Below are 26,040 nucleotides of genomic sequence, written 5' to 3' on the forward strand. Positions count from 1 at the left end.
AATGTGAATGTGAACTTAGAAACTATAAAGATGAGATCAGAGAGAACCATACCCTGAGTGAAGACAAAGAGATAGAACAAACAATCTGGGGTCATGGAAAAATGAAAAGGCTGACAAAGTGAAGAAGTAGCAGATGAAATTGCACTTTGAGGGATAAGGGTCTAGTTAAAATGCAAATTTATGGTTCTATCTTCAAAGAATACATTCTAGCAGATTGGAGTTCAAAATGATGTATCAATATTTTTCTAACTCCACACCAATTCCAATGCACAAAATTTCAGAAACAGTATCAAAAAAATACTGATTCACTCATTAAAGTTTTCACACAAAAGAGAAATGTGGAAAGTGTTCAAAAAGATTAATCTGGTGGAATGCAGGCCCAAAGGTCAGTATGAAAATTACTAATTAGTTCAGCTAGAAAGTGATGAAAGTCTGGCCTGCTATGCCAACAGAAATATTAGAAAAAGATAGAAAAGTTACCAGGGGTGTGTCAGAGGGTAGAATCAATGGAATTTGGTGATTCACACTAAGCAAAGGACTAGAACAGTGTCAAAGCTAACATACCAATACATTACTGGGAAGAAAAAAAAGTTGAAGGCTTTGGATTAAATTCATGTTGGGCATATCATTTAACTGGCCATAACTGACCTGACTTCTTTAATATTTATTCCTACTTGAATACAAAACATAATGAACAAACGCCTCAGTTTGAAATTCACCTCGCATTAATACTAATCAAGTTTGTTTGCCTCACTAAAGTTCAGTAATCTTATCTGTAAAAGGGGTGGACCAATGTCAGAGTTGTTATAAGAAATAAGTGCATGTATAACATTTTTTTGCATCCTTTAAGTTGTAAACTTCAGAGTAAAACTATCTCAGTCTGCTTCATTTATATATAATCCCAAAATTTGGTTTGTAGTACAATAATTTAAATTTTTTGTTCAGGTGATTTTTCTGTGATCAGCTGGTACTTTTTAAAAATATTTATTTATTTTAAAAAAAAGGAGACATTAACAAAACTGTAGGATAGGAGGGGTACAACTCCACGCAATCCCCACTACCAGATCTCTATATTCTATCCCCTCCTCTGATAGCTTTCCCATTCTTTATCCCTCTGGGATATGGACCCAGGATCATTGTGTGTTGCAGAAGGTGGAAGGTCTGACTTCTGTAATTTATTCCCCGCTAAACATGGACGTTGACTGGTCGATCCATACTCCCAGTCTGCCTCTCTCTTTCCCTAGTAGGGTTGGGCTCTGGGGAAGCGGAGCTCCAGGACACATTGGTAGGGTCGTCTGTCCAGGGATGTCTGAAGAACAGAAAGGGAAACTAAAAGCAGAATCTGACTAAATCTTGAGTAGGGCACCTGGTACTTTTTAAGTAGGAAGATGTGCCAGAATTTTTTAAGTTGTTCTGGCTGATTTTAGAAAAATTTACTCTAATAAATAAAATTTACTCTAAATAACATTCTAGTATTATTTTTAATGGATTCATATGCATCTAACAGTAAACAAATTTCTAGTCTATGTATTTTTTCCCAGTGCCCAGTTCCATTCTGAGTTCTTACCCCCAATTACTAGTTCATCTGTTTTCTGCATTGATACTCACAGACTAAGGAAATGAAATATGAGAAATACTGCATCATCACTGCTCTTTTGGAACAATTTGAGACTCATTCTTTTGTGGGCTGTGTATCAAAGAACCATTACTTGATAAAATAATTGCATTAGTTACATGGTTATTAAAATTAACATGGAGGTAGTGACTTACTCCCAGAGATAGTCTGAGCCAATTTAATCACATTGATAGCCTTAAAGGAGAAGATGATACTTTTTTCTTTTGCCAACATTTTTGAATGTTGAGTCAGGTGTTTGAATCTGACTCCTACCGCACTGAAAGAAATCTTGTGCTTTGATTTACTTTTTTCTCTCTGCTTCTGTGCATCTAAAAATCAAACAAAGAAAACAAAACTTTAACAATAATGTAAATCAAATACAAAAAAATCCACAAACTTTAGTTATAGCAAATTGAACATTCCTTTCCCCCACTATATTGGGGGATAAATGATTTACAATACAGTAGTTGATACAGGGAAAATCTCTCTCATCTCCTCATAATAGATGTCTGGAGGACACTCTCCTCATCATTTTAAGTCCTTTTACATCATCACACACCAGGAGACTAAAGTCCTCCCATCCTATCCCTCACCCTCCTACCCCTGAGTCTATTGTTTTGGTGGACTGTGCCACACTCAGTTCAAGTTTCACATGATACTTTCTCTTACTTCTTAGGTTCCACCTATGAGTGAGATTATTTGGTATTTGCACACCTATGTCCATAGCAGCACAATTTTTCATAGCCCAAACTTGGAGGCAACTTATATGCCCAATGCAAAATGAGTGACTAATAAAGTTGTGGTATGTATACACAATGGCACACTAGACAGCTGTTAAAAATGATGACGTTTTCTGTGCCATATCTTAGAACTTGAAATTAGACATTTCTAAGCGCTCTCACCTAGTCCTTATATATTACATTGCTAATGTTTACATAGTTACATTCATTTAAATAGGTAAAATTCAATATTATGCTTATATCATATGCATCATATCACAAACACTTTTTTATTGGTCCAGAATTTTAAATTTTAATTATTTATTTATTTATTATTGGATAGATACAGAGAAAAAATGAGAGGTGAGGGGAAGATCATGAGAGAAACAGACTGATCTGTTTCACCACTCATGTGAAGCACTCTCCACCCCTGCAGATGGGAAGCCAGAGCTCAAACTTGTGAATTATAAAATGTGCACTCAACCAGATGTGCTACCACTTAGCCCTACTCCAAAATCTTTATGGTTATTATTTAGTGACTATACTATATCACATTATATGGGCATACTATATGTTACTATCTTACTCTCCTGAGGTTAAGTATTTGGACATTTTTGGTTTCTGCTAAATTATTCTGAGTTTTTAAACACTGTGACACTCAAAAAGGAATAATTAATTTACAGTAGGGAGAAAATGATACTATATAGATTATGGGCTTTGTCTCAGACTAATCAATATTCTGCTGTATAAGTTCAACCATTCGTAATGTTAAGTGTGCCTGCCTCCTTTGATTTATTTTTAATTTTTAATTAACTAAATTAGAATTTTGATATATCATAAGTTTCAGATGTGCATCACTGAATACTAGTGTCTGTATAGTACACTAAATTCATCAGGAAAATATCAGTCCTATCTGTCCTCACACAATGGTTCTTCTCTTCATTGCAGTTTATCTACCCCCTTCCTCTTTCTAAGTTTGCTTTTGTTTTATTTAGTTTATCTACTTGTTTGTTTACTCTGTGTGCCATATATGAGTATTTCAGGCCCCTTAACAGAATTTTTTTTTTAAATCTAATGTGATTTTTATTCACGACTTAGTAATGGCTTATAAGATAATATATCAGAGCTGCAGTTCCATACCACATGCACCACGGAAGTTCTTCCCAATCCCAGTAATAACTACCAGTAGTCCATAGTTTTAGAGACAGTTTAATCCTTTATTATTATTATAATTATTATTTTGCAAATTTTCTGTGTGAAAGCCATTATTATAACAGTTTATGTGTTAAAAGTCAGAGCTTCTACCATCATATGACTCTTAACAGTATTTACTGTTAGCAATATGGGAAATGTAATGATTTGCATTAAAGAAATACTGATTGTGGTGTTGGGAAGTTACCTTCTTTGATAGGTGGGTGGTGAAAAGAGAAAATATATATGTATTTATTATGTCTTGGAGAACCTGGAAGTATTTTGAGCTTGGCAAAATTAAGTTTTATGTTGAGATGTCTTCTGTTTAACAGAATTCAAAACATATTTTGAGAAATACTTTCTCTCAAGTTTATACCTCTGGGTATTTTGAACAGTATTTTAATTGTGACTTATTTCCAATAGTTTGTAAGAGATTTCTGACAACCATAGATCCGTTTTGAAGCTGGAAATTTGGTGTTACTAGTACTTTATTGTTTAAATTATCATGAATTTAGTTTGATTTTTTTTCCTTAAAGTGCAAAAAGAGTTTATATAAAAGGGAAGCTTTTGGTTGGCCAGATATCTTTTTGTGTTTATTACTTTGAATTCTTAGGGCATTTTATCATTCTGTGCTTAATCAGTCTAACTTCTCATTCTATATGTAGTTTTAAATTTATTATCATGTTTCAGTAGATGTTTATTTATAAAGAGTTCATGACTCCAAGTCATTAAATATCAATAAGTCTATAATAGTTTTCTTTAAGTTAGAGTGCATGATATCTTAAGTATTTATCTGTACTCACATTGTAAATGCTTTATATATGTTGCCATAGTGAAATAGGCTCTAAATTAAACAATTATAATTGTATTTTATTATTATTAAGCAAGTTGTGGGAAAAATACATAGAATGTTTCTCTTTCCTCAAACACATACAAGTTATGATAGCACTGAGTATCATAAATTGGTTGTTATTATTATTATTTTAAAGATGATCTAATTGAAATTGCTTGAGGTTTACTTTTCTCTTTTATGGATGTCTATTAATATTAATTACTGAAAAAACTGCAAGTACCTGAGGTCATTTTGAATCATTGCAGAAATATTAAACAATGTTTTGACTACTAGAGTTAGTCAGATTACCCTAATAACTGCTCATAGGGTATCTGGTTTTACCTGTTCTGTAGCTGCAGAACACACGTGGCACAAAGCACAAGGACCAGGTGTAAGGATCCTGGTTCGAGCCCCTGGCTCCCCTCCTGCAGAGGTGAGGGGTGAGGGGAGGGGTTGGGGGTGGGGGTGGCTTCACAAGCAGCGAAGCAGGTCTGCAGGTGTCTATCTTTCTCTCCCCTTCTCTGTCTCCCCCTACTCTCTCCATTTCTCTCTGTCCTATCCAACAGTGACGACATCAGTAACAATCATAACTACAACAACAAAAACAAGGGTAACAATAAATAAATGTTTTAAAAAAGGAAAAAATTATTAAGTATCACACTTTTAATATTAGTGTTACTGATACCATATCAACTTCTAAAGTATTATAACAATGAAAACAATATTGAGGTACATCAAAATACATCACTTGGAGAGGGTGCTACTTTGCCCTATGCCTGGATTAAACCTGGCTCTCACCAGATTGAAGGAAATTTTAGTACTGTGGTTTCCTTTACTCACTTTCTCTGCCTCTGTGCTTCTATGTCTCTGTCTAAAATAATGAAATAAAGTAATATTGATAAGATTTTTTCCTTCATTCTATTGATAAGATTTTTTCTTTCTTTCTTTCTTTCTTTCTTTCTTTCTTTCTCTCTCTCTCTCTTTCTTTCCTTCCTTCCTTCGTTCCTTCCTTCCTCCTTTATCTCTTTCTCTCTTCCTCTCTTTCTTTCTTTCTTTCTTTCTTTCTTTCTTTCTTTCTTTCTTTCTTTCTTTCTTTCTTATAAAATGGAAAGATTGAAAAGACCATAGGATAAGAGGGGTACATTTCCACACATTGCCCACCCCCAGAGCTCCATATCCAATCCCCTCCCCTGATAGCTTTCCTATTCTTTCTTTTTTTTTTTTTTAATTTAAGAAAGGAATGATTAACAAAACCATAAGGTAGGAGGGGTACAGCTCCACACAATTCCCACCACTGAATCTCCATAACCCACTCCCTCCCCTGATAGCTTTCCCATTCTCTAGCCTTCTGGGAGCATGGACCCAGGGTCATTGTGGGTTGCAGAAGGTAGAAGGTCTGGCTTCTGTAATTGCTTCTCCGCTGAACATGGGCATTGACTGGTCGGTCCATACTCCCAGTCTGCCTCTCTCTTTCCCTAGTAGGGTGGGTCTCTGGGGAAGCTGAGCTCCAGGACACATTGGTGGGGTCTTCAATCCAGGGAAGCCTGGCCAGCATCCTGGTGGCATCTGGAACCTGGTGATTGAAAAGCTTGGAATAGTGGAGAGGAAGTGTTAGGGGGGTACTCACTGCAAACTCTAGTGTACTTCTGCTTTCAGGTATATATTTTGCAGTAGTTTATGGATACGTGTGAACATAAGCTCTCTCTCACAGAAATTGGTGTATATCTAGGTTATGGGACTTTGTTAGAAAGTGAAGCACCTGAGATGAAATTAGAGTGTACTATAAAAGGAAAGGTCTCACCTGAGTAATGAAGCTGAAGGGTTGTCATTCCACTCGTGAAGTCTCTGGACACAGTCTGAGGTGAAGCATGTTGAGGTGGCAATCGTTGCGTTGGTTAGGTTCTGATCGGCGGATGCAATATTATTTGGTATGGATTGGGAGATGCATACGGGAAAGTGGGCCCTGTCCAAGGGTTCCAGGACTGGGGGAAGTAGGGGCTCTATAGTGGAGATGTGAGGTTCCTGCTGTCTTAGGGTTCAAAAAGACAATCGATAGTTAATGTTATCATCACATTATTTGGTAATTAGGTTAACTTTGAAAAGTCCTTTTGTTATGGTTTGCTGTACAGTATCCAGTATCTTGTATATAGCTGTGCTATTGGATGCTTCTAATCTGCTTGGTCTAGGCTTCTGAGAGAGCCCGCATATCAAATACACAGCCTATATATTAAAAAGATTCAGTTTGTGTTTTGTAAAACTTTGAGACATACAATTGATTTTCCCCCTCTCATATTAATCAACTACTGATTTATATGTCTACATTTTGCTAGGAGTGTACATAAACACCATTCCCACCACCAAAAGACTGTGACCCATCCCTCCCACCCACTCCCACCCCTCACTGGCCCAGGAAGCTGCATGTCTACCCCTCACCACAGGGTTTTTACTTTGGTGCCCTACTTACAATTTAATCAGGTCCTGCTTTTAGTTTACCTTTCAGATTTTCTTACTCAACTTCTGTTGATGAGTGGGATTGTCCCATACTCTATCTTTCTGACTTAGTTCACTTAACATAATTCCTTCTAGCTCTGTCCAAGATGGGTCAGAGAAGGTGGGTTCATTGTTTTTGATAGCTGCATAGTATTCCATTGTGTATATATACCACAGCTTTCTCAGCCACTCATCTGTTGTTGGGCACCTGGGTTGCTTCCAGGTTTTAGCTATTATGAATTGTGCTGCTATGAACAAAGGAGTACATACCTTTTTTTGGTTGGGTGTTATGGAGTCCTTGGGGTATAACCCCAGGAGAGGAATTACTGGATCATATGGAAGGTCCGTGTCTAGCCTTGTGCGAGTTTTCCAGACTGCTCTCCACAGAGGTTGTACCAATTTACATTCCCACCAGCAATGTAAAAGGGTTCCTCTGTCCCCAAATCCTCTCCAGCGTTTGTTGCTGCTGTCCTTTTTGATGTATGCCATTCTTACAGGAGTGAGGTGGTATTTTAGTGTTGTCTTAATTTGCCTTTCTCTGACAATCAGTGACCTAGAGCAGTTTTTCATATGTTTGTAAGCCTTTTGGATTTCCTCTGAGGTGAATGTTTTGTTCATATCCTCTGCCCATTTTTGGATGGGGTCATTTGCTTTTTTGGTGCTAAGTTTGCTGAGCTCTTTATATATTTTGGTGATTAGTTTCTTGTCTGATGTATGGCATGTGAAGATCTTCTCCCATTCTGTGAGGGGTCTCTATGTTTGTTTAATAGTTTCTTTGGATGTGCAGAAGCTTTTCAATTTGATGAAGCTTTTCAATTGGTTTGTTTCTGCTTTAGTCTTCCTTGCAATTGGGTTTGATTCATCAAAGATGTCCTTGAGGTGTAGGTGGGAAAGTGTTTTACCAATGTTTTCCTCTAAGTATTTGATTGTTTCTGGTCTGACATCTAGGTCTTTGATCCATTTGGAGTTGATTTTTGTTTCTGGTGAGATAAAGTGGTTCAATTTCATTCTTCTGCATGTTACAACCCAGTTTTCCCAGCACCATTTATTGAAGAGAGCCTCCTTTTCCCATTTAAGCCTTTGGGCCCTCTTATCAAAGATTAGATGCCCATAGGTGTTGGGATTTATTTCTGGGCTTTCAATTCTGTTCCACTGGTCTGTGTGCCTATTTTTGTTCCAGTACCATGCTGTTTTTATGATGTTGGCTTTATAATATAGTTTAAGGTCTGGGAGTGTGATGCCTCCATTTCTGTTTCTTTTCCTCAAGATGGTTTTGGCAATTCTAGGTGTTTTCAGGTTTCAGATAAAAGATTGTAGTGTTTGTTCTATTCTCTTAAAGAAGCTTGGTGGAACTTTGATGGGTATTGCATTAAATTTTTTATATGGCTCTGGGGAGAATATTCATTTTGATGATATTTATTCTTCCAATCCATGAGCATGGGATATCTTTCCATTTCTTGGTATCAGTTTCTATTTCCTTGAGTAGCGACTCATAGTTTTCAGCATACTTGTCTTTCACTTCTTTGGTCAACTTTATTCCTAGGTATTTGATTGATTTTGCTGAAACAGTAAATGGGAGTGATTTCTGGATGTCTTCTTCTTCAGATTTAGTGTTTGCATAAAGAAATGCCACTGATTTTTGTACATTGATTTTGTAGCCTGATACCTTGCTATATTGCCTAATAACTTCCAGTAATTTTCTGCTGGATTCTTTAGGTCTTTCTATGTATACTATCATATCATCTGCAAATAGTGAGAGCTTGACTTCTTCCCTTCCAATCTGTATTCCTTTGATTTCTTTCTCTTGCCTGATTGCTATGGCAAGAACTTCCAATACTATGTTGAAGAGTAACGGTGACAGTGGAAAGCTCTGTCTAGTCCCCGATCTGAGGGGGAATGCTTTCAGCTTCTGTCCATTGAGTAGAATGTTGGCTGTAGGTTTGCTATAGATAGACTCCACTATCTTGAGGAATTTCCCATCTATTCCCATTTTTTTGTAGAGTTTTGAGCATGAATGGGTGTTGGATTTTGTCAAAGGCTTTCTCTGCATCTATTGAGATAATCATGTGGTTTTTGGCTTTGCTTTTATTGATGTGGTGAATGACATTGATTGACTTACTGATGTTGAACCAGCCTTGCATTCCTGGGATGAATCCCACTTGGTCATGATGAACAATCTTTTTGATATGTTGCTGTATCTGGTTGGCCAAGATCTTGTTTAATATTTTGGCATCTATGTTTATCAGAGATATTGGTCTGTAGTATTCCTTTTTTGTTCTGTCCCTATCAGCTTTTGGTATCAGAGTGATGTTGGCTTCATAGAAGGTGGAAGGGAGTATTCCTGTTTCTTCAATCTTATGGAAAAGCTTAAGAAGTATGGGTACTAACTGTTTCCTGAAAGTTTTGTAGAATTCGTTTATGAAGCCATCTTGTCCAGGACTTTTGTTGTTGGGAAGATTCTTAATAACGGTTTCAATCTCTTTGTCTGTGATTGGTACATTTAGATTTTGTAGTTCTTCTTGGTTCAGTTTTGGAAGGGCATATGTTTCTAGGAATTGTTCCATTTCTTCCAGATTCTCTAGCTTGGTGGCATATAGTTCTTTATAGAAGTTTTGCAGGATTCTCTGGATTTCTGTGGTGTCAGTTGTGGTATCTCCTCCATCGTTTACAATTCTATTAATTTGAGTCTTCTCTCTTTTTTGTTTGATGAGTCTGGCTAGGGCTTTGTCAATTTTATTTAATCTTTCAAAGAACCAACATTTGGCTTCATTGATCTTTTGTATGGTTCTTTTATTTTCAATGTTGTTTATTTCTGCTCCAACTTTAGTGATTTCTGTCCTTCTGGTTGCTTTAGGGTTCCTTTGTTCTTCTTCCTCTAAGTCCTTGAGGTGTGCAGTAAGGTCGTTCATTTGAGCTTCTTCTTCGTGTTTAATATGTGATTGTATGGCTATAAGTTTCCCTCTCAGTACAGCTTTGGCTGTGTCCCAAATATTTTGATAGGTTGTGTCTTCATTTTCATTAATTTCCAGGAACATTTTAATTTCCTGCTTGAGAGAGTTTCTGACCCAGTGGTTCTTAAGGAGCATGTTGTTTAGTTTCCAAATTCTGTGTCTTTTAATAATTTTCTGTTTGTTGTTAAATGTTAGTTTTACTCCACTGTGGTCTAAGAAGATACTTGGGATGATTTCAATGTTCTTGAATTTATTGATGCTGTCTTTGTGGCCTAACATGTGGTCTATCGTTGAGTATGTGTTATGTGAATTTGAAAAGAAGGTGTATTCCAGTTTTTTGGGGTGGAGGAGTCTGAAAATGTCCAAGAGGTCTAGTCTGTCAATCTCTTCATTCAATTCTCTTGTATCTTTATTGGTTCTCTGCTTTGTTGCTCTGTCTAAGTGTGAGAGTGGGGTATTGAAGTCTCCCACTATTATTGTATTACTATTGATGTATTTTTGAAATTCTTTCAGTAGGTGCTTAATGTATTTAGATTGTCCCTCATTGGGTGCATAGATGTTAATAATTGTTAAGTCTTCTTGGCTGATTGATCCTCTAATCATTATGTAATGTCCTTGCCTATGTTTTATCACTTTATTTAATTTAAAATCTATTCTGTCTGAGATGAGAATGTCTGTTCCTGCCCTTTTTTGTGGTCCGTTAGCCTGTATGATAGTTTTCTATTCTTTCACTTTAAGTCTGTGTTTATCTTGTTGTGACAGATGGGATTCTTGCAAGCAGCATATGGTTGGGTTATGTTTTCTGATCCATCCCCCCACCCTGTGCCTTTTGATGGGTGAGTTTAAGCCATTGATGTTTATTGATATTATGGATTTAATGTATTGTAGTAACATTGTTCAAAAAAATTTTGTTTGCTCTGATATATTGCAAGTATTATAGTGTTGTTCTTGTTTATAAGAGGTCTTTCGGGAGTCGGGCTGTAGTGCAGCAGGTTAAGCGCAGGTGGCGCAAAGCACAAGGACCGGCATAAGGATCCTGGTTCGAACCCTGCTCCCCACCTGCAGGGGAGTCACTTCACAGGCGGTGAAGCAGCTCTGCAGGTGTCTATCTTTCTCTCATCCTCTCTGTCTTCCCCTCCTCTCTCCATTTCTCTCTGTCCTATCCAACAACGACAACAACAATAATAACTACAACAATAAAAAAACAACAAGGGCAACAAAAGGGGATAAGTAAATAAAATAAATAAAAATTTTAAAAAAAGAGGTCTTTCAGAACCTCTTTCATGGCCGGCTTGGTGATTGTTGCCTCCTTTAACTGTTGTTTATCTAAGAAAGTTTTGATCCCTCCATCTAGTTTGAATGTAAGTCTAGCAGGATATATTATCCTTGGTTGAAACCCTTTTTCATTCAGGGCTCGATAGATATCTTGCCACTTCCTTCTGGCTTTTAGAGTTTGAGTGGAGAAGTCTGCAGATAATCTTATGGGTTTTCCCTTGTATGTGACTTTTTGTTTCTCTCTTGCAGCCTTTAGGATCCTTTCTTTATCCTTACTTCTTCTCATTGTGACTATGATGTGTCTTGGTGTCTTCAGGTCTGGGATGATTCTGTTTGATACTTTCTGGGCCTCTTGAATCTTGATGTCCTTTCTGTTATTCAGGTCTGGGAAGTTTTCTTGTATTATTTCCCCTAGAATGTTTGCTTTCCCTCCCTCTCTTTCTTCCTCTGGCAGGCCAATTATACGAATGTTCCTTCTTTTGAGATCATCCCATATGTCTCTGTTGTTGTTTTCAGTGTCTCTCAATCTCTTTTTAAGCTCTTTCACCTCTTTCTTCATTTTCTCTAACTCATCCTCTGTCTGACTAATTCTGTTTTCTGCTTCTTTTAGTCTGCTTTCCCTTGCCTCAGCTTCTTTCTTCATTATAGCTATTTCAGCTTTTAGTTCTCTAATTGCCTCAAGATAATCAGTATTTTCCTTGGGGATCTCAACTGTTGTTTCCCTAATACTTCCATTCCTTTCCTCCAATGTTGTTTTCATTTCTGTGAATAATAAGTTTATTATTGCTTGCATACTTTTCTTATTTATGGTTACTTCTGCCTGATTTGTAGTTTCTTCTGGGCTCTTGTCTTCATTAATTAGAGTAGCAGTTTTATTTGTTTTTGATCTACCGATTTTTTGATCTATGTGTTTCCTTTTTTTTAATGCTCTGTTGTTCCTCAGTTGTTGTGTCTTGAGTACAAGTAACACTGTACTAAATACCTTTATGACAATTGCACTCACCAACCTCAGGAATTACAGTAGCAACTGAAGCAAGTATTGAAGTAGTTTAATCGTTACCAGTTAGCCAAACAATTTCTCCAATCCGTGAAAAAATTGTAACCAAATCCCAGTGAAGAAGAAAGAGAAAAGAACGAAAGGATAGCAAGAATAGACAGTTATGCAAATCTACTATCCACTGTATATTCTTGGGGTAACAAGAGGGTAGAACAGAGATACATACATAGAGAGTCCACTCTGAGTCAGATTTCTTCCCCAAAATAATTCAAAAATTCAGAAAGGCAAAGAAGAAGGAAGAAGTGTATGACAAGATAAAAAAAAAAGAAGAGAGAGACGAGAGAGAGAAAAGGGAAAATATAAGAAAAAGAGCTGTAATTAAAGAGCAGTGAAAGGAAATTCCCAAATGTGTATCAGTGAATTCAATAAAGCACACTGTGGTGTGGGGGCTGGGGGTTGTGACTTTGGAAGCTGTAGGATTAAGGAAGAAGTGATGACAAAAATGAGAAAAAGAAAAAAAGAGAGAGAGAGAGTAAAGAAAAAGATAAGAAAAAGAACAGTCATAAAAGGGCAGTGAAAGGAATGGTCTTTTTTTGTATTTATTTTTAATTATTTAATTAGCTATGCTGGGTTAGGTGGGGGGGGTTTGGCTACTTAGAAAGAAAAAAGGCCAGAGGTTTCAGAAGGGTATAGACTTAGAATTAATGATACTCCCTGGTGGGGCAGGAATTTGGTAAAGAAAAGGAGCTCCCTTCCCCTGCTAGGAGCTGGTCCCTAGGGACTGCTTATGGGGGTGGGGGGGGGAGGGATGGAGGTATGCTTGAAAATTAAAAGGAAGAAAAAAATTTTTTTCCCCTTTTTTCCCTACTCTAATTCTTAACCTAAATTAAGTTATAGTCACCTCCTTGGTGTCACCGCTAGGACCCCTTATTGGCTGGCCTGCTAAAGGTAGAAAATCCTACCGTTTCCAGGAGATGTGGTCAGAGCTCAGCCACTAGCAGCTTCTCAGTTCGCCATCTTCTGGGAAACCCCCCCCAAGCTTTTTTAAAGGATTTCTCAAAAATGAAAACTAGCTCCAAGTCCTTTTGATCCAATTAGAGGTGTACTCAAAGATGTCCTCAGATCCGCCCTCAGGGTCGCGGAGGTCCCCGGAGACTACCAAGAGAAATCTCCCGAGCTACAGTGCTCCCTCCTGGTCTTCTGCCAGCCGCCCAGCAGCGCTCTGCAACTGGAGGAGCTGCCTTCCCTGGCCGAGGACAGTGCCAGCGCACCTGCCTTGCCCGTGGCTGCCTGGGAAGTCTGGAGCAGCCCACCCGCTAGTCCGCACCACCTCTACTCTAATTCTTAACCCAAATTAAGATATAGTCACCTCCTTGGTTGTACCGCTAGGACCCCTTATTGACTGGCCTACTAAAGGCAGAAAATCCTACCGTTTCCAGAAGATGTGATCAGAACTCAAGCCACTAGCAGCTTCTCAGTCCGCCATCTTCCGGAAAACCCCCGCTTTCCTATTCTTTAACCCTCTCTGAGTATGGACTTAGGGTCATTATGGGATGCAGAAGGTGGAAGGTTTGGCTTCTGTAATTGTTTCCCCACTGAACATGGGCATTTGCAGGCTGGTTGAGATATTTTACATAGTTTTCATTTTTTGTTTGTTTCAGTGTGAATAAAATTCCCTTTAATTATTTTCCCAGTTTTTAAAGGTTTCTGAGAATATGAAGAACAGAAATAGTTATTAGGATATGCAGAGAAAAGTTTTTAGGATATCAATGTGATTTTTAACTTTGTAAAGTTTATCTCATTGAGCATATAGTATTTTACTGCATACATAGTGGAAGATACTAATTAAAGAAAAAGACTACATCTTTTGACTTATGCTCAAAATTTTTTTCCAAGATGAATTACAATCAGAAAAGTTTGAATGCAATATTCTCTCCTTTAGCCAAATAGGATAAATTAAAAAAAATAGAAAAGTGGAAACAAATAGCTTACTCTGTATATGGGAAGAGGTAGCCAGTGAGTGGGTAAAACATAGCTAGAATATTGAAAAAGATAAATTTGCATGAACATTCCTACTTCTAGGAAGACATCAAGAATTATTCTAACCACTAGTGTCAGTATTTAAAAATAAACAAACCTAATTAAAAGAGAAATACAGAATTAACTTTAACTTTTATGCTGGCCATCAATATAAACAACTATAAACTAAGGAAAGGAAAGCAAGTATTATGCTCTGCTTTTAGAAGATGTATGTAATGGGTAATATAAATAAATTAAACTTGGTTGTAATTGATTACATATTTGCTACTGAACAGTATTAGAATGGCAATTTAAAATTATGAACTATAATCATTTTATTAAAACTTGAAACAGAAAATACTAGGTCTGAGATGAAAAAGTTTCTACTTTACTTTCTCATTTCTTGATGAAAGTTCTTTTCTCAGTGCTTTTGCTTTTGAGACAAAGAGTTCAGAATGATTATTTGTGGTATGGGTGTTATTTTAAAAATGTCCTGAGAAACCCCATCCACAGTCATTGTGGGCTATAAATGCAGATTGGTATAGTATTTCAATGGATCTTTTGTTCTGGGAAATTTTTTGGGTTTTGACACATAAAGAAATAAGCTTTACTTGCAGATTTAGTGTTTAATCATATTTATAGTGTAAACTTGTTTTTGAAACAAAAGTTTTTAAGAAGACAACTTACTGTTTATGTTCTGTGCTCAACCTGTTTATCAGTCTAAATTCACCTTGAAGCTTGGTAGCATGAGAAATGACAGGAAGTATTTCCATATTTGGATTAAAATTCATCTCTCTAATATCATGTATGTGTATATTGATGTTTATATGTATGCCTATATGAAGATTTGTTTGTTTTGCTTTCAGAGTAGTTGTATTTTGAATGTGTATTAAGATCATGTTTTATTTTCTGATTTAGTGGGTAATTGAAGACTAATTCTAATAGTAGTTCTATGATCTTTGATGGGACATCAAATTTGGAATGTTTCTCTGAATTTTAACAGTTTCTTCTTCTTTCTTATTTATGACCAATGATTCAAACAGTATATTTTGTTTTTAATATTGTACCATATACACTACTACCAAAAATTCTTCCATAATAGGAAAATACATTCTGCTCAAAAGTATCTAGGATAGAGTCATTTTACCCAAAAGAACTTTATAATTCAGTTTGTGAGGGATGGAATGGTACACAAATATATTTAACTCTTCTCAAGTACCACTCTACATGTGTACTTGTAAATCATACATTTGATGATGTGAACTTTATGTCAGTATGTGCTAGAAATGAACCTGTAGGTCTGAAGATTTAACTTGTTTTCGTAGAGTCTGTGTCTCACTGAAGCAAGGTTTCACCACTCAGCTTTTTTTTTTTTTTATTCAGAGAGAGAGACAACAGCACTAGAGCTTCCTTGGGACTGTGGCATCTTGTAGTTTGAAATCAGGCTGCTGCATGCACACTGTCCAGTAGCCACTCTCCTTGGACCCCAAATAAAATGTTTTGATTATTTATATTTAAATAATTATTAATCTGTAAAGTTTTATGAGATAGTGACTACAAAACCATAGTGTACGACCTGGGGCCTAATGCATGCAAGTCTTGCATTTTACCTGGTAAGCTGCCTGCCCAGTCATCATGTGAGAAATTTAAAATACTGCATGTTTTCTTTAAATTTTTTATATTTATTTATGTGTTTTTCCTTTTGTTGTCCTTGTTTTTTATTGTTGTAGTCATTATTGTTGGTGGTGATGTCGTCATTTTTAGGACAGACAGAAATGGAAAGAGGAGAGGAAGACAGAGAGTGGGAGAGAAAGATAGATACCTGCAGACCTGTTTCACTGCCTGTGAAGGGACTCCCCTGCAGATGGGGGTGGGGGTGGAACTGGGATCCTTAGGCCTGTCTGTCCTTGTGCTTTGAGCCACATGCACTTAACCCTTTGCACACCTCCTGACTCCTGCATAGGTTTTTTTTTTTTTTTTTCCAATAACCACTAAAACAATTAAGATACAAGTATGTGGGGGTAGATAGCAGAGTGATTATATAGACAGTGTCTCATGCCTGAGGCCCCAAAATCTCAGGTTTAATCCCCTACACCACCATTAGCCAGGGCTGATCAGTGCTCTGGTTAAAAAAAAAAAAAGGATACAAATACTTCTTTTACTATCAGTAGAAATGTACTACATGAAAAAATCCTTGTCTTTATTTTTGAAGAGTATTTCTGACAGCATATCCAAAATACATTTTACTATTATTATTTACTCCAAGAACTTTAAAAAATATAAGTTCAGATATATATTTCCTGGACTTGGAACTTACATTAACTTCTATGTGTATAGTTTGCAGACGGCACTTCTTCCTCACATGTGACATGACACTAGAAAATTGTTTTCTTTTTAAGTAACATTGTCTCCAAAATGTATACATTAGATCATTTGCCAAATTTTCCTGTTCTTTGGGAGTTTGTTCAGTAGTTGTCAATCATGTAAAAATAGTTGACTTTAGAGCCTGCTCTTTTGCCCTTGTCTGAGGGAATTTTCACTAGGTCTTTATTGTATTGCAGTCTTGTCAGGCTTCACATGACATCATTCTTTCTCCCTAAATCCAATATCAATAAAAGTAGAAAGTTTAAACTGTATATGGAAAAAGTATAATAAGCAAATGATCTTGGTTATTGTTGAATCTCTGAGCAGAACAAATCCCATAAATTTCAAAATAACTGATCTGTTAACTCAGTTTTGTATCCTCTGAGCCTATCACTGTGGCATTTTGAGAAAGGGGACACATTTCCCATAACCACACTTAATAACATACACTATGAAGTGAAAAAGAGAGCCAGCTGCTTTTTAATTGTTTTTTCAAGTGCAGAGCAGCACTGCATTCTAGATTGAAATGTGTAGTTATTTCTTAAAAAGGTCAAATAGCTTGTGTTTGGGATAGAAGGCAAATGCGTCTTTTACATAGTACACTAAGTCTTTCTCTCTCTCTCTCTTTTTTTTTTTTTTTTTTTTTTTTGCTCTATACAGTTCATACCTCAGTTTGTGGGATCATAGTATTTTATTTTTAAAAATGTAGCTACTTCCTACGAGAGAGACAGAGACAGAGACACAGTGACTAGGTCAACATTGCACTCTGGGATTTGGGTGTTGGGAATCAAACTTAAGGACTCCACATATACAAGACCTGTGCTCTACTGCAGAGCAACCTCCTGGCAGTTATAGTGTTTCCTCCTTCATTTTTTTGTACCTCAAAAATTTATATCACGGGCATGATTTATGTCAGTCTTGTTTGCAGTGAGGATTTAAAGATGAGCAACACATGCTTTCGCGTATATGACCAGCATTCAGAAAATTAGGTTGAGGGGGTCAAATAATTGAAAACATATTATGAAACCTTATGTGATGGTCTGTCATTGACAGATGCATAAGAAGATCATGGAAGCAGATGAGACACCCAACTAGGTTAGCTGGAGAGAGAGGGCCTCTTAGGAGGGCTGTCTAGAGGTAATGCCTAAGGATCTGTGATTTCATCTATTATAGGGAACTCTCAGTGGTAACCAGCTATCAGATATTTTAGGGTGAATTCACATAAATCTATTAATTTTCTTGAGCACATTTCTCCTGAAGGAAAGGGAAGGATCTTTACTTTGTGTGATTCCTTTTGACAAGTGAATGTGAACCTTTCCCACTGCAAAAGATGGTTGCAGATGTTCATAAACTCACAATTTCCTTCTTTCCCTCCCCCCCTTTTTTGCCTATAGTCTTTAGAAATCAGATTCAAAACCTCCTTAAAACTAGTCCTGGAGCCCTACATTTAGAATCCGAGACCAAGAAATCTTTGGGAGTTTTTAAAGTGGGTAGAAGAAACATCATTTCAAGTTAGGGTATCCGGAGAACACAATCATGAGTTGCTTATACTCACTATACATTATTTCATCAGATACATTTACTTTGTTTACTACAAAAATTAATCTCTCTTTTTTGGTCTTCATGTTTTATTTTTGTTGTTGGTAGTACAGTGAATGCAAATCGCCTTCAGGAGAAAAGAAAAACTTGTGATTTTCCATGGTGTTTGGAAATTGTTCTTGACTTTTTATTTTGTGGCTGTAGAAATCCAAGAAGAGTTCTAAACATATAATTAATAGCCTGAAGTACTGGAACATTTCCCGAACATAATTTATAGCCAATTCTATCTATTTTTTAAGTTCTGGCTAATCTCAAGTCACTTTATTAAATGGAACTGGGGAATATAATGAATTCTTTCAAAAATATTTCAAAGCTACTTATACAAGGTAAATGGAAAACACTATATAGAAAGAAAAACCCAAAATGTAAAAATTAGAAAATTATAGATATCAGGGCCTGGCAGTGGCACACCAGTTGAGCTACTACCCTGGCAGTTACAGTGTTTCCTCATTCATTTTTTTAATACCTCAAAATTTATTTGCACATTTCTATGGGAAAGGATTCAAATTCATAACATTGGTCCCCATCTGTAGGACAATATTGCAATATTACCACAAGTGGTAATCAATATTGCAAGTGTCTATCTTTCCCTAGTTACCCCTTCTCAGTTCTATCAAATAAATGGGGGGAGAAGATAAAGTAGCCACTAGGAGTGGTGTATTCCTTATATAGGCATTGAACTCCAGTGATAACACTGGTGGCAATTAAAAAAAAGAAAATTACAATTATCATAGATCCTAAGTAACAAATACATGCCTTGCCATAATCTTGGCCCAGGTAGAATCCCCAGCACCACATGTGATTTCTGTGCTTCCTAGGGGAAGCTCTCTGTCTCCCTATCTCTTCATCTGTATGAAAATTTTGCTGGGAACAGTGAATTCATGTATATCATTTAAAGTCCCCTGCACCACCCCAAAAAGAAAATTTGTTCGATTACAATGTAAATTCTAAATTCATGCTAGTATAAATGTCATGATTCCGTTTGTCTTAGCAATGCATATGTTAAACTATTTTAGCATGCAGAACTAGGATACTTAGATTTAAGTAGAGGATAAATTAAGGGAACATCTTATTTAGACAGGTAATAAATTTCTTGGAATGACTAGCTTTAGAGATAGAACATCAGTATTTTCTGCTGCATGTATATGAACCTGGATTCAAAATCAAGTATGAGGATTAATCTCTTAGCCAATGATATAAACTTCTGAATTGATTTTTTTTAATTTTCTTACTCTTTTGTATGATTTTATCTGTATTAAATGTGAGAAACACAAAAGCATAGAGACAGATGACAGACCAGGGTTGGAGCATATTAATTGCAAAGGAACTGCACAGGAAAGTTTCAAGAGTGATAGAAAGCTTTATATTGTGATTTTATGTGTCTGAATGATCATATACATTTGTCTAGCTCATTAAATCCTATTAACCTATTTACCTATGGGTAAAATCATATTAAGGATGAAAATAATCTCCAGGTTTTAGGATAATGACTCTGTAGCTTCTGAAAATATGAGCGATCTCTTATTTGTCATTAAGTCAAATTCTGAATTACTGCCTAAATAAATATTGACTTACTAATTTCAATAATTATGAACACATTTAATTACAACTCAGAAGAAGCAATGTTTAAAGAAAATACATAAAGTGTGCTGAGTAAATCATTATAATCACACAATAGTCATTTGCCTGAATTCTACCTAGTTATGAAATCGTGGTACGGGCTCTAATTGCTGTTACCACTTTTGCCTGCCCTTGAAAACCTGCATTGGTCACAAGAATCCCTTTTTTTATCAGAAGCTTTCTTCTATTTATAAATCATTTTATTTATTTTGATATAACAGGGAGGAATTGTGGGTGAAGGAGAAGAAGAAATACTTGCAACTGGGCTTCATCAGTTATGAAACTTGCCTCCTGCTGGTGGGGATTAGGAACTTGAACCCTAGACTCTGCTTGGTAACCTGTGCACTAAACTGCGTGCACCATTGCCCAGATCCAACAAGCATTCTTTTAAAAATTTTTTATTTGATAATGATTGACAACACCATATGATAAGAGGTATACAATTCCATACAATTCCCGCCATCAGAGTTCTACATTGCATCCCCTCCATTGGACGCTTCCCTATTCTTTATCCTTCTGGGAGTATAGATCCAGAATCATTATGAGGTGCAGAAGATGGAAGGTCTGGCTTCTGTAATTACTTCTCCTTTGGACCTGGGTATTAGCAGGCCAGTCCATACCATCAGCCTATCTCATTCTATTGTAGCAGGACTCTGGAGAGGTGGAGTTCTAGAACACATTGGTGAACACACATCTGCCTAGGGAATTCAGGTTGGCCTCACAATAGCATCTGTAACTTGGTGGCTGAAAATCATTAAGATACAAAAACAGAAAAAAATCGTTTAATGATCAGGAACCTAAAGGTAAGAATAGAGCAGATAAGACTTGGGGTCTCCATTTTGGAAAAAGCTACTAGGTCTATTTTAGGTATTTTCCAAGGGGCCCATGACTTTAATAGCTTTTGCCTGAACACAAAAGCTAACATGCATGTGCGCCAAAGATATTACATAGGGAGGTGGTGTCAGAGTTGGAAATAGAACTAGAAAGCTTGATCAGGGCAAAGAGTAACTCCCAAATATGAGAAAAGTATATAAATATCATTAACTGTAAAGCCCATTGATCTGATCTGGGGCCTATATTCAGCACAAGAACCTGTGTAACCGCTGCATTCCTGTAGTTCTGAGCTTGCATTCCATGGTCATAGTTATGAAATTTCTAGGCTGCACTCTCTCTTTTCAGGACCTGTCTTCCTCAAGTGGCAGAGTATGTTGAGCCAGCCTCCCTTTGGAGAGTAGGGCAGTCCCTACAATTGTTACTCTACATTGAGGTCAAGGTCCAGGAAGGCCCACAAGAGTGTCTAGGATGCTGTTTCTGATGGAGATGACTAGTGATGGCAGAAAGAGCGATCTGTTAGAGGTCTAGGCCCAATATATCTATGTGGGAATACCAAGATTCCTGACAAGGGCCCTGGGTGATGGGGTGGCCTGGTAGTGACCAAAAGAGCCATAATTAGAGTGTGCTGGTCTTTTGCCCTTATTCAGGCAACAAGCATTCTTATAAATGCAATTTTCTTATTGTGTTATCACTTTCACTTTCATTAGAATTCCCCTTTCCATAAATTTGGGATGAATTCATTCAAGGAAATCACTTTGTCCCCCTCCCTATTCATATTAGAATAAAGAGCAATGGATCATGTTAACAGGTAGCCTGTATTATATAGTAACAGTTTAAATATGTTTATAGTTTTCTAAAATATCTGTCTACATCTATATGAACCACAGTCCTAGAATTTCAGAGATAGCTTTCCAGTTTGTTTTGTATTGGTTTTACTCTGAAATATTTTAAATTTTAATTTAAGTTTTCTCTTTTTAGCTGTGTTTTGGGGTGATATTGCCTTAGATGATGAAGACTTAAATATCTTTCAAATTGATAGGACAATTGACCTTACACAGAACCCCTTTGGAAAACTTGGACATATTACAGGTATGGTTAAATATTTTCTTCAGTTTGTATTCATTTGGAGGAAATATGCCTTTAAGATACTATAAACTCTCTGAATCAATTTTACTTTTATTATTTGAAAGATATATTTCACATGAGATATAGAAAGAGAATTCCCCATAAGAGAAAGAACAGAACCCCAGAGCACCACTCCTGTATATGCCACGGACTTACATGCCCTGTCCACTTGGTGGACTATTTCTTCAACTTCTGGATTACTTTTATTGACCCAGTGATTAGCTTTGATTTTCATGGTTCAGTTTAGTCTTTATAGACATTCAGGGATCTTTCCCCTAGATTTTAATTTTATCCAATTAATATCCCAAAGTTTAAGTGTTTACTACCTAGTTTAAGTATTTACTACCTAGTAGGCCTGGTTTAAGTACTTCATGGGTGCCAACTCTTAGTATCTTCATCGCAACCCTATGAGGATAACTATTAATAATGTGATTTATAATTTATCTGATAAAAATTTATAAAATTATTTGATCTATTCTATCATAAACAAAATAGGGACTGAGATTTAATTCAGAGGAAGGCCAAGTTTTATGTTCTTTAGCATCATCTTCAGTTGTCTGCTAATTGTGCATCTATATCTGCCTATAAAACCCATATGGTAATTTCCTTTATTGTTTGACATGTTTGAATTACTACTATGTAAGACTTGTAATATTTAAAAGATTGTTTGGGTTTTAATTTTAAAGATTATTGTCAAAATATTTTTATCTTGGTACCATTTTTATTTGTTGTGCTATATTGTATGGAGTATTGCAAGGATAAGTAGTTGGAGTATTTATTTGTAGTTACAACCAAAAAAAATTTATTCGCTGTTGTAGTTTTGACTCCATCAACTAACATCCTCATCCACAATAGTATATTTTCTTTTCCTACTCCTTGGGGAGTGAAATAGATAATTCCTTTGTAATATTTAGAGGCAAATGTATTATCGATTTAGGTTTTTAATATGAATTAATATCTCTTTGCCAAACTAATTTTTGTAACTTTTTAATATGACATATTTCAAGCATACTGAAATATTTATCAGATAGTATAAGAAACAATGCAACAGTGTTCCCTTTTCAGAATCGTTATTTACCCTGTAGATGTCTGTTCACATGCATGAATGTATACACATCTAAATACATATATACATATAATATTTTGAAATTAACTGCAGAAAAGATACCACTTTCATATGAATTATATTAGAATATTATTTTAAAGAAATACCTTTTATCATATATGTGAGATTTATGCAAGATATTAAGCTTCAAGAAATTTCCTTAAAATAATAAAACACCCTGAAAATGTAATATTCTCTCTGGCATTTGATATATATATATATATGTTGATTTAAAAACAACAACACAGCTATAGGAGAAAGACTTTGTTTCACAGTATAGTCACAGATGGTGCTCTGCTATAAGACATTTACTGACAAACTTATAGTTGCTTTCTTACACTTAACACTGCCATGAAGATAATGGATCGTGCACAAGAAAACAGCCATCCAAACTCAACCAAACCCTAGATTTAACACGTTACATTTTTAAATTTTACATTATGTTCCAGTTTTATTGACGTTATAGCTGTGTCTCTCACTGTATTTGGGACATTTGTTATCCATGATAAAAGGCTTCCAATATTAATTTTGTTGTATAATTTATAAATGAGCTGTGAGGTTGGAGGAATATAACTGTGATTTTGTGTAATTATTCATGGGTCAAATTATTCTGCCACTCATACATTGAAATATTTATATATGAAATGCACACATGTTCAAGAGCAACTTACACTGTTTAATAGAATTTTTTTAAAATTTTTTATATTTATTTTATTTATTTATTCCCTTTTGTTGCCCTTTTTTTTTTTATTGTTGTTGTTGTTGTTGGATAGGACAGAGAGAAATGGAGAGAGGAGGGGAAGACAGAGAGGGGGAGAGAAAGACAGACACCTGCAGACCTGCTTCACCGCCTGTGAAGCAACTCCCCTGCAGGTGGGGAGCCGGGGTTCGAACCGGGATCCTTATGCCGGTCCTTGTGCTTTGCGCCATCTGCGCTTAACCCGCTGCGCTACAGCCCGACTCCCTGTTTAATAGAATTTTAAACAATGTAAAAATGTCTTATGTACTTGCTCTAAGTCTCATTTACTTATTTCTTGTTAGTTTGTCCTGAACTAATTAATTTTTTTCATTTAAAAATGTATAGTGTTCTGATATTTAGTTTGTGTATTTTCATTTTGTTTTTAGAATATGTGAGAAGCAGTAATTTGTTAGATGATTTTCACTTTTTCTACTTCAGTGAGCTGCCTACAAAGAATTTTATTTTGATTACTTTAAAAGTCATTCCAAATTGCTCAATAAAATATTAAAATAGCATTACTTGTAATAGTCATAAAACAGTGTTTTGATTAGCTAATTGTCCTTATCTTCATAGTTATTTTAACATTAAGATGTTCATTGTCCTCATAATTAACCTTCCATATTTGTTGTTATGTGTTTCAAATCTAATGTGAAAATAGATATTGTTACATATGGTCATTTCCAACACATACATGCCATCCTTTAAAAATGTTTCTTATAACTGAATGAATATTTTGAAGCATTACTCATCTCTTGAAAATGTTCAGTGAAAAAAAATCTCAAAAATTTTTCTCAAGAGACACAGCAAAACTATAACCATATAGTGCAAATAATTAAGCATATTCTTCATCCATGAAGAAGCAGTTCAATTTATTTGCCTTATAAGGACTTCATTGATTTTCCCTGTGGAAGACTTAGTTGGTAATAGTTTTTTATTATTGTTTTTGTCTTTTATTAGCTTCAGTCTAGCTCATTAGGTTCCAGTATTTATTTCAAACAGTGGAGACAAAGAGATATTAGAGGGAAACAGTTCGAAGTCAGAGAACAGACAGTTTTCCTAAGGAATTTCTGGCCTTTTTTTCTTTCTTGGCCTAAAGAGACTTATGGACAACTACACCTAGTGGTACAAATTCACCTATATTTCTTTTTCTGATGTCAGTGGTTATAGTAGTTGTTTGCTCAATGATTCCTCTTTACTATTTGTCTATCAGAAATACATGATGGGAAAACAGGGCATAACATTTGGAAAGCATTTTATTATAGCTCTGTAGTAAGAATTATAGGCCATGGGTATTCATCAAGTGCTGTTTTCTGAGTTATTGCAAAAATTCCCATCTTTTAGTTTCACTTGCAAAAATGCAAGAAGATATAATTCCTTATGCTATTCGCCTCCTCTGTCTTTGAGCTACTGAAGTGTTTACATCTTTCATTATAAATTTTGCTAATTACATAGCATAATTAATATTGCAGCTTGTACATCCTTTAGGATATTTTACCTTGTGACTTTTTTTTCCTAAATATGTGTCTGTTGGATTTTATAAATCATAGAAACTTTTAAAAAATATTTATAAAATGGAAATATATATAAGACCATAGGATAAGACTTGTACATTTCCACACAGTTCCCACCCCCAGAACTCTGTATCCAGTCCCCTCCCTTGGTAGATTCCCTCAATTGCCATGATGTCAAAATAACATTCATTAAGTGTCTCCGTGAATCTCTCCTACTCCTTCATTTTTAGCTATCAAAGTTTGTTATTTATAAGAATTCCACCTTCTAGGACATGGAGCTATGCATGACTCCTGATACTTAATGAACACCTAAAGGATGTCCAAAGAGAAGTAAATTCAGCCTCTTGAACCTCTTAATACAAGGGCTTTCAAATACTATAAAGAGATTAACTTAAGTATTTTCTTTTACTCTTTAAGGTGGATTTGGAGACCATGGAATATCAAAGAAACGAGGGGCACTCTACCAACTTCTTGACAGAATAAGGAGACTTGGCTCTGGTATATCAATGTTTAAAGTTGCAGACATTTGGCTTGATGTACAGTATATATAATAGTAGTAGTCAGTTTGTCATTATGATATATTGATATAGATGTAGAAAATGTACTTTAAATTGCAATTATAATAATATTAATAATAATTATTTTGTCACCAGAGTAATCACTGTGACTCTGTGCTCACCTGATTCTACTTGTAGTGTACTCTTTTTATTTTTCTTGGATAGAAGGTGAACTCCAGAGTTGACTAGAGACAGAGATAGGGAGAAAAAGGAGAGACACCACAGCACTATTTCACTACTGCTTTCCCCTTGCAGGTTCCCCTATGTGGTGGCTGGGGCTCAAACACAGGCCCTTGTACTTGGCAAAGTATGTACTCTGCTAGGTGAACAATTCTCCTTCCCCTCCCACTACCATTTATTTATTTATGTTCAGTAAATTAATATTTAATTTTAATTTTTGGAAAACTTGGAAAAATTGAAATAGTCTTAGCTTATTTTATTGCTCATTATAAAACACATTGTGTTTATTATTTATACTTATCTCCAGGAAATTGAGT

At 35.8% G+C, this 26,040-nt stretch overlaps 1 protein-coding gene across 1 annotated transcript in view; it reads left to right on the forward strand.

The window, feature by feature from the left end:
- The window catches only part of TLL1 (tolloid like 1), a 248,915-nt gene that overhangs the window by 82,049 nt on the left and 140,826 nt on the right, over positions 1-26,040 (forward strand). Inside the window, exons 2-3 of the mRNA XM_007524530.2 lie at positions 21,485-21,595; positions 25,404-25,484. Coding sequence (XP_007524592.1) covers positions 21,485-21,595; positions 25,404-25,484 — 192 coding nt within the window. The remainder of the gene's footprint in view (positions 1-21,484; positions 21,596-25,403; positions 25,485-26,040) is intronic.

This window comes from Erinaceus europaeus, chromosome 2, assembly GCF_950295315.1.
Source record: "Erinaceus europaeus chromosome 2, mEriEur2.1, whole genome shotgun sequence".
In the NCBI taxonomy this organism is placed as follows: Eukaryota; Metazoa; Chordata; class Mammalia; order Eulipotyphla; family Erinaceidae; genus Erinaceus; species Erinaceus europaeus.